This window comes from Muntiacus reevesi, chromosome 19 (assembly GCF_963930625.1).
Source record: "Muntiacus reevesi chromosome 19, mMunRee1.1, whole genome shotgun sequence".
NCBI classification, from domain to species: domain Eukaryota; kingdom Metazoa; phylum Chordata; class Mammalia; order Artiodactyla; family Cervidae; genus Muntiacus; species Muntiacus reevesi.
The window spans coordinates 55,806,825-55,816,693 of NC_089267.1; the positions used below are offsets into that span (position 1 = coordinate 55,806,825).

A 9,869-nucleotide genomic window follows, 5' to 3' on the forward strand; every position below is an offset into this window, starting at 1 on the left:
GAAAAAAATGTAGAAGTGCATACATTAAGTTAAAACAACCTAATTAATTGGGTTTTTTAATTTAAAAGAGCAGCAGCTTTTTGTGTTTTTCAGAGAAAAAGAACAAAATAAGTAATAATTGTAATGCATAATGCTCTTGTAATATGGGTTTCTGCTTGTGATACTTTGCGGGTAAAGAAAGACATGCCCAAGAGCAGCTAGTAAGAGAGATACCTGGATCCAGTAGAGGGTGCCACAGGGACGGCAGGGACACTCACTCAAGAGATGGTCCTGTTCCTAGTACTTTGCAAAGATTGAAACATAAATCATGCCCCATTTGTTTGTATTCTGATTGGAGTCATGGTACGGACACATTAAAAGTAAACTCATCATGCCATATAACAAACTGCTACATTTACAGTATAAGCTGAGTGTTTTAATAGTTATAGATAAGACCTGGCATAGTCTGTGACTTTTTTTTTTTAATGAGATTTATTATTTAGTCATAAAGCAGAAAGAGGACAGCATTCCAGTTGAAGGGAGCATATAGTTAGAGAATATGAGATAGTTATAAGTTTTGTGTTTTAAGAGACAAGAAGGGAGGTTTTACCTATTTTAACCAGCATATTGTGAGTTCTGATATTTAGGAAAAGAGGTTAGATTTGATCAGCAATTAAAACATGATAAGACAAACTTTCATGGAATAACCTTGCTGTCTTACAACCAGAAAGTGAAAGTCGCTCAGTCGTGTCCAACTCTTTAGGACCCCATGGACTGTGTAGTCCATGGAATTCTCTAGGCCAGAATACTGGAGTGGGTAGCCTTTCCCTTCTCCAGCAGATCTTCCCAACCCCAGGATTGAACCTAGGTCTCCCGCATTGCGGGCAGATTCTTTACCAGCTGAGCCACAAGGGAAGCCTTGTAACCAGAAACTGAAAGCTAAATTTCAATTTAAGTGAGAAGGTGACATCTTACTTCTTGGTTTCAGAGAACATATGAAATGTAGTAAAGGACCTTAATTCTCACCGTCAGAGGGCTTTAAAATTGTTTGAAAAAAGCACAATCCTTGGACTTTTTTTTTTTAAACCCCCAGAAAACTGTGAAACATTGATATGTTTAATTCTGAAATACATACTGGGGATAGGGGACTGATTAAATATGATATATGAAGTATCAAAGGTTTAAGAAAGAGTGACAAGAGTGGAAATATTAAATTGAAGAAATTTTAAGACAATTTTTCCAGTAAGTTCAGAGGAAATCACTTTTAATAAGTTTAATTTTGTGAAAAGCAGTATTCAGTGGAGGCATTATTTGAAACTATTGTAGGGGGTGGGGAGAGGTTTCATCAGAGAAATAAATGTATTTCTTGTTTAGTTGTTTCAAAAAAAAGCCTTTGCTTTAGTATATGATTTTAGGGTAAAGGCTCTAAGGCAATATTCTGTTATTCCTTCTTTATTGCACTCCAGCACACAACTTAGCAACTCAACAACAGCAACAGTTGAACATGACTTTTTAAATCTGAAATGTAAACTTGAATATCTTAAATTGCCCTTCTTTCCCAATTCTTCACCTGGTATCAAAGGCAATAATTAAAAAAGAAGCAGCAGCACCATGTGTTGAATGCTCCCCAGAGACTAGCTAGCACTGCATATTATCCCTTAAATACATTATCTCATCTGCTCTGAATTAACTTAGCTTTTGGAATTATTTGGAATACCAGTCAGCAGTAACTTAGGAGGTCATTGAACCCTCTATCTTAGGTTTTTATTGTATTTGAGGAAGTGCCTGCTGTCATCCTGACCTTGCCTTCATTTACACCACTCTTTCCTAGAGTCTCTTTAGCAGAAAAAGTGTGAAGAGCTCCCTTGCTTAACTCATTTATTCTCTGTTAGTACTGGGGAAGCTGCTGCTTCTGAAATAGGGAAGTCTATATTACCTCCCAGTTACCCTTCCTGCTCCTGGAAATGTACATACACGTTCGTATTGGGAAGAGAGTGTCCCATGCTTCTCTAGCAGTTTTACCTCTTTTTGAAATACAAACAAAACTTGTGCGTTGAGACATTTTGGTCAATCGGCTGGTTGGTTTCTGGAGTGAGCCCTGTAACCGCTCTCTGACGTGACGGTAAGTCACACCTCCTGCTGTCCACGTGTGTAATGCGCTCCCGTCAGTAACCCCCCTCGTTCTCTGCAGTGACTCCCTGCGAGGAGCGGGATGGGCGGCTGGAGGTAGAATCTTTGCTGATAGAGGATGACCCTCTGGAAAAGAACGTGCCTCTTGCCCCCTCCCTTTCCCTGTGAAGGAACACGGATAATTGCTGGAGTTGACACAGCCTTATAGTAAGCTTAACATGATCAAGGAGAGGAGGACTGTGAGGCTTGATTAGGTAGAATCCATAAGACTGAATTGAAAATATAAAGGTCCCATATGGCTGGTTTTGATTTTAATTAAGCAAGGGCTTACATGCTTTAATATATTGTGTTCAGTTCATAGCCAGCTTAAATTGTAGGCATGAGAGTATAGTTGTACTCCAGTTATCTGTAATTGGATGTCCTCTGTTTACCTTTAAAAATCAAAAATTACCAGTAGCAATAACTTTTTTCTCTAGGAAAAACAATCATCTGCTTTCTTGCTTTTTGTTTTTAATTATTTATGACAGAAAATAAATAAAACCCATGCTGTAATTCCAGATACCAATGGATCAGATAATTCCATCCCAATGGCTTACCTTACACTGGATCACCAACTACAGGTAAAGGAGCACCTTCTCAGCAGTTTCCTTTCTCCTTTTAGAGAAGCTTGTCTTTAAAGCTAGTGGTGTTCTCATTTGTCATTGTGTGCATTTATTTATGCTTTCAGCTGGCCTCCTTAAACTTTTAAAAATCAGATTGAAATAATTGATTCTCAATTAAGTCAGTGAGATTGCCCAAATCCTATGTTTCTAATCCAACAATCACTTTAAAGTACTCATATCTTTGTTCAGCTGCCAAGAATAGGTCTTGGCTCTTCATTGTTAGTGTATTAAAATTTAAAACTCATATAAGCTCATCTCTCCTTAATAGATTTTGTGATACGTTGGCATGTTCACGGTGACTGAAATATAAGTAATACCCTTCTCTGCCTGAGTATGAGAGCTGTAAACATCTTTCAGTATAATAAAGTTTGGCAACTGAAATGTAAAACCAGAGGTCAGGAGTACTGTAGTCATAGTTCAAAAGTTTGAAAACAGCAAGTGTAAATTTAAGATCTGAGTTAACACTGACAAAAGAACGCTGAGGTTTTCTAGGCCTGGTTTATTTAACGCTTATTTTTAAAACATCATTGCTTTAGCGCTATAAAAGTCGTATTACAGTCTCTGTCTTAACGCCAAGCTAGATACTGAGATTTGATTTAATTATGTTTTGAACATTTGTGATTTATTTCCAGCCTCTAGCACCATGCCCAAACTCCAAAGAATCTATGGCAGTGTTTGAACAGCATTGTAAGATGGCACAGGAGTACATGAAAGTCCAGACGGAAATCGCGTTGTTATTACAGAGAAAGTAAGTTATCGTTTATGAGTAAATGTAAATCATTAGTACTTGGAGTTTAAAATGTGCTAAGGTGCAGTGTTGTTTAAAGACATGAAAACCATCATTCGTATAATTAATCATGAAGTATATTTCTCATGTGGAGCTTTTCTCTATGTTTTTTCTTTTTTTGTTGATGGATAATCACTTTACAAAATTTTGCTGTTTTCTGTCAAACCTCACCATGAATCAGTCTGAAGTATACATTATACCCCTCCCTTTTGAACCTCCCTCCCATCTCCCGCCCATCCCACCACTCTAGATTGACACAGAGCCCCTGTTTGAGTTTCCTGAGCCATAGAGCAAACTCCTGTTGGCTCTCTATTTCACATAAGTAATGTGAGTTTCTACATTACTCTTTGCATACATCTCCCCTCTCCTCCCTTCTCCCCATGTCCATAAGTCTGTTCACTGTGTGTGTTTCTCCATTGCTGCCCTGTAAATAAATTCTTCAGTACCATTTTTCTAGATTCCATATATATATGCATTAGAATACCATATTTATCTTTCTCTCTCTGACTCACTTCACTCTGTATGATAGGTTCTAGGTTCATCCACCTCATCAGAACTGACTCAAACGCGTTCCTTTTTATGGCTGAGTAATATTCCATTGTGTATATGTACCACAACTTCTTTATCCAGTCATCTGTCAGTGGACGTCTAGGTTGCTTCCATGTTCTAGCTACTGTAAATAGTGCTGCAATGAATGGGATACATGTGTCTTTTTCAGTTTTGGTTTCCTCAGGGTATATGCCTAGGAGTGGGATTGCTGGGTCATATGGTGGTTTTATTCCTAGTTTTTTAAGGAATCTTCTAAGTTTATGCTTTTTAAGCACCCCTGGCTAATTTTCCATGTACAACTGAACTCTTGACTGAATTTTATTACATTAACAAGACATAAGGGAAATAAATAAGTGCTCTTAACCATATATTTTATGTTCTCAGAATTTTAAAGTTAAAAGCTATTTAGATTTATTGGTAAATGGATTTATTGTTTCCTTGGACACAGGTAAAATAATTTGATTTACTAATGTTTAGTTGTGCTTTATCTTAGAAACATTTTTGTAGATACAGTCTCTCCAGGTGTATGTTTCCGAGAATAGAATGACTCATTAGAGGGCTTTATTTCACCTCTGAGTGTTTCTCTGAGGAGTTCTATACTCACACGTTGCTCTGGGAAATAGACTTCTTTTCTCCCCTTTTAAAGAAATACAATCCCGTTTCCGTTCTTCTCTACTTAAGATTCTTAAGAAACTATATTTCTGTTTTCTTGAACATGACCTTCATGAAATTTTACTCCTTTGACACTGATTTATGATGGTACTTTCAAGAAGGGAGAAAAAAAGTTTTTTTCACAGTTTTCTAATACAATGATTTTAATGAATTCAGTTTAACATTTTAAAGGTAAAGCTAAATAGGTTAAATATTAGACTTTATGAACTGTAGAACTATGGAATTTTGTCACACTTTATGTTAAGGAAAAAATTATTTCTTATGTCACATGTTTAAGCTGTACTGTTTCCATACTTTAATCATTTGAAAGAAGAATTCTATGCTGGAGAAAAAACACAGGATGAATTGAGGGACACTATAAAAAATATGACAGTTTTAATCTGTTTTAAGTACTTTAAGAAATGTTACTAGTAAATTTTTGTTTGAGAGCCTTTCATTAATTATTCAGTTGTTTCTAGTAGGGCCCCTTTAGGAACTAATACATAACATCCTCTAAATAAAAGGCACTTAAAGAAGTTTATCAGGCTGTAAAAGACTGGTTTTTCTCAAAAATAATTGCAAGGGTGGTACTTTGTATTCATTTCATTATTTTCAAAGTAGGAAATAGATTTAAGTTGGATAACACCTATTTTAATTATCTCGCCAGTGTTCTGTTAGCTACCACTCTGCATTGTAGTTGAATAGAATTATGACTTCTACTTTGCATATGAAAACGGGAATGTGAAAGTCGAATGTGAATGATTAAAACTTCCAAGGGTAACTTTCAAGTGGAACCAGAGTAAGCTCTTCCCAGCCTTTTTTCTTCCTTCCTACATACAAGGGATAACAAATGAAATTTTCTGGAACTTTATTATACCGTTTTATCTGTTTTCACTACTTATCTAAGTACAGTTACACTTAATAGAAGGAGTGTTATATTTGTATGGGTATGCCAGAAGAGTAGATGACAGTTTCCATTCCAGCCCGTAATTGTGTGTGGCTGGTGTACCTAACCTCCATCCGCGGGACTCTCCAGGCGGGCGCACCGCACTGGGGCGCCAGTAGCAGCGGCAGCAGCGTGCCTCGCGTGTCTAATGGTAGACCCAGAGTCAAAGTTCTGCCTAGTTAGAGCTTTCATCACCAGCTGTTAAGGCAGGGGTGTTTCCATCCCGTGTAACGTGTGGTGTTTGTTTTTAGGCAGGAACTAGTTGCAGAACTGGACCAGGATGAAAAGGACCAGCAGAATACATCTCGTCTGGTACAGGAACACAAAAAGCTTTTGGATGAAAACAAAAGCCTTTCAACGTACTACCAGCAGTGCAAGAAGCAACTAGAGGTCATCAGGAGTCAGCAGCAGAAGCGGCAAGGCACGTCGTGATTCTCTGGGACCTCACAGTTCAAAATATGCAAAGAAAGACTTTTTTTTTTTTAGGAAAGAAGAACCCTTATAATGACAATTCATGAGTGTTAGCTTTTTGGCGTGTTCTGAATGCCAGCTGCCTATATTTGCTGCATTTGTTTCATCGTTTATTTTCCTTTTCTCATGGTGGACATGCAATTCAACTGTCTCCTTACATCACATGGGGGCATCTGTACTTGAATAAGCAGCAGTTCTCAGCTTGAGAACAGATGCAGTGAACCATGGCTGTATGTGCATGCTCGAGTGTGAAGGCTGGCCTAAGGAAAACAGGGGTGTCAGACTAGCTGCTATGAGCAAACATCGTCTTTTTTTCGAGGTGGAACCTCAAGAATGATTTTGTTCTTGTATCTCATCTCAAACAACCAATAATCTTTTTATCCAAAAGATGGTATATACCAAGTTAAAGACAGGGTATTATAAATCTAGAATAATTGGTGGTACATTATAGAAATGCAGAAACTTTAGGGATAGTTGAGAGGGAGGGCTTTGATGCCAGCATCCTTGGATCAATACTGAACTTTATCCATAAACCTTAAGGTAAGTGACAGCCGCTGTATTTAATAGAAGTGTATTTCTTTAGACTTAAATTTGGCTATGATACATTGAACAAAGTGGAACCGTTTTTTTAAAAGGTATAAAGATTTTAAATTCTGTGATTGCGTGTATGTGTGCTGAAACTGTAAAGCTTTTATGACTCTAGTATTAATATCCCTTAAATGAAATTAAAAGGTAAACGAACATGATCCAGCTTAACTGATCATTCCTTCCTGCAGTGATTATTGTATTGTTTTACTGTATATTTGAAAAACTGAAGAGAAATAATGGAAAATGGAAATAATTGCTCCAGCTCAAAGGCTCAGGCCTAAACTACTTTTACGATACCAAATGAGTAAAAAACCTGACAAATCAGGACAAGTTAGTGAAGAAGTTAAAGGAATAAATCTCAATTCATCAAGTATCCTACTTATCAATGTTGGAATGATTGATTTTCCTTGCAAGCCCATCCTAGAATGCCTTTCAACACTTTTAAAGGAATTTCACTTATAAAGAAAAAATTTATATTGTTAACAGTAACTTTGCTACCAACTTTGAAAATAAAAATAATAATAAAACTTCATTGAAATAATAGACTATATAAGCTCTATTTTTTCAGTTGGTATTAAAATAAACTACATTTTGATACCAGTACAATGTGTCTTTTAAATAGGGATGTCATCAACCTCATTTTTATAGCATTAATGTTTTATGAAGAGAAAAATGAAAGCATAATTGCTGTGATTATTAGAATTATATTGTGATTGTATTGTAGTTTTGCTCTGTTTCAGATAAGCAAGTTGATCTAAGAAGTTATCAAAATTATTCTTAAAAATACTAAAGCAGGTAACTTTTTCTTCCATTATTTTTTCCTCTTCCCACTGAGTTTTATAATGTATTCCTTGTGTATACAAGCAATAAAGGTAAAGGACAGTTTGTACTTAACTGTGTCGTTTTTAGCTTCTTCAGGATCTATTTAAAAGTTTCTGGTAAATATCAAATATTGACTGTCACTTCATTTAAATCAACAGAAGATTTTCATTCCTGAATAATTTAATTACCTAGCCAAAGGTGATGTTAGGTTCAATGTTAGTAGTCGAATAAGCTTGACGTGGAGAATAAGGAAAAGCTTCACGCTTTCATAGCATCGCGCTTGTTTGTACATCTGTCACGCCACCAAAAGGGACCTCGCCAGTGTTTAGAGACTTTTCTAATCATCTCAGAGCATGAGATAGCCAAGCGTGGATGCTAAGACGGAACTTTTCCACTAGGATTTAGCAGATTGCAGACTTTATTTCTGGTCATTAATGTGTTTTTGTTATACATTACATGCTTAAAGGGAAAGTTTTTTATTATTATTATTATTGTTATATGCAGTCACTTCATAAAAATATCCCAAATAGGTAAATGGAAGAAAATAGCAGTTTAAGTCACGGTGCCAAATGCAGAAAAGGCTGTTAAACCCTCCCGTGCCTGTTTGCAGCTCTTCCTGGGGTTTCCGGAACTGCAGTCGTCCTGCACGCTGAGTACAGTTCAGCCTGACTTCGTTTCTGCGTTCTTGCATTGCCAAGCTCATGCCTTTAAGTCCTTATTCTTGATGAAGGGAAAAAAGGATAGCAGGGTTAATTAAATCTGTAGCCATTTTCATCAGTGTTCTTACCCGTCAACCCTTCAGAGATGTTAACAAGAAGCCAAATTTGTTATTTATTCTAGTTTTACCATTTTTTGTAACTCATGTATTTTGGAGGGATGGAAATAGCTAACAGACATGGAAGTATCCAAAAGGTCCTAGTCTGAAAAAGTCACAAGCAGTCCTTTGCCTCCAGGGAAAGAAAACAAAGCTTTTATCTAACTTACAGGGAAATGCTCCTCAGCAGTTAAAATAGACTTTTTGAGGCAAATAAAAATCATTTAAGAATATTTACTTTATAGCCACATAGTATATTGAAGAGATCTGTTTTAAAGTTGTTTACAAATGTTTGACTATTTTTGCTGAAGTATTTTAGAGCATTGAATGTCTTTTCCTTTTCTCCAAGTTTCTTTCGTGTTCCTGGTTTCACCTCCTGCCTGTAGCCAGAGATCACGGGCCTTCCCTGTGAAACTCTTGTTTCTTTCTGTGTGTGTGGTTTTCAGCGGTCCGCTCTTCTCTTCAAATGGTAGGAAGTTCTAATTCCGTCATTCTGAACATTTTATGTAAAATGATGTAATGCAGAAATCCTTGTGCATACTATGTAATTGAAGGAAGCTTTTTAGATTTATTTTTGTTTGTAATAAAATTCAGATTGTTACTCTAAACTTGGTCATAAAACTGGTGCATGATTTATATCAGCAGAAGAGCTATGAGGTGTCAGCTCCAGCAGCCGATTTGGCTTATACAAAACAGAATAAAAACTGAAAAGTCAGACTCCTAATAATACTTAATGCCATCGTAAAATTTTTAAATGATTTTTGAGAAGCTTTCCTCAAATTCAGATTTTTGGTTAAATGGATTCTCTTCACAGTTTCAATGAACCGTGATTTGCATGAGGTATAACACAGTATACATCACTACACTTACGCTCATTAGCAACCTGATTTCTTGTAGTCTATCTAAATTGCATTATTTCATTTCTTTACCAGCCTGTTAGCCTTCTAACCGACACATCTGTGCATACGTACAAACTCTGCCTTCACTTTAGTAAATACATCTGCTTATTCACCATTTCTCAGCAAATATTTATTGGGCACCTGTGATAAGCCACGCTGCTGTGGCTGCTGCCAGGTGACATGTCCGTTTCAGTCCCACGGTAGTCAGATGACAGTCCCATTTCACAGATGGAACAGTCGGCGCCTGAAGGTTAAGACTGGTGCCTGCGTCTACTTTTCCATCGTCATCTGTTTTTAGCAGAATCACAAGCCTGGAGGCTCTGGCCACTGCCAGTCCCCGTGAAGGAAATTGAATGGCAAACAAAGGAAGGGCCAGTGAGGAGCTTGGAGCTTGCATTCCCAGGGACTCGGTGAGCACTCTACCGAGGGCGACAGTGCCAACGTTGAGACCCACGTGTATCTCTTTAAGCCTGAGTCTGTGCCCTAAACCACTTCGCTGTGCTGTAGTTTAGAGTGCTCCCTGAGTACCGAGGTGCTTCAGCTTTTTCTTTCACCTGTTTGATGGGTAGGG

The 9,869-nt window shown here is 37.2% G+C and overlaps 1 protein-coding gene across 3 annotated transcripts in view; it reads left to right on the forward strand.

The window, feature by feature from the left end:
• MAP3K7 (mitogen-activated protein kinase kinase kinase 7) overlaps positions 1-9,007 on the forward strand; it is a 61,752-nt gene extending 52,745 nt beyond the window's left edge. For all 3 annotated transcript variants that reach the window (XM_065911333.1, XM_065911334.1, XM_065911335.1), the window contains 3 exons: positions 2,668-2,729; positions 3,404-3,519; positions 5,956-9,007. In XM_065911333.1, coding sequence (XP_065767405.1) covers positions 2,668-2,729; positions 3,404-3,519; positions 5,956-6,136 — 359 coding nt within the window. In that variant the 3' untranslated portion in view covers positions 6,137-9,007. The remainder of the gene's footprint in view (positions 1-2,667; positions 2,730-3,403; positions 3,520-5,955) is intronic.
• Positions 9,008-9,869: the final 862 nt, after the last annotated feature.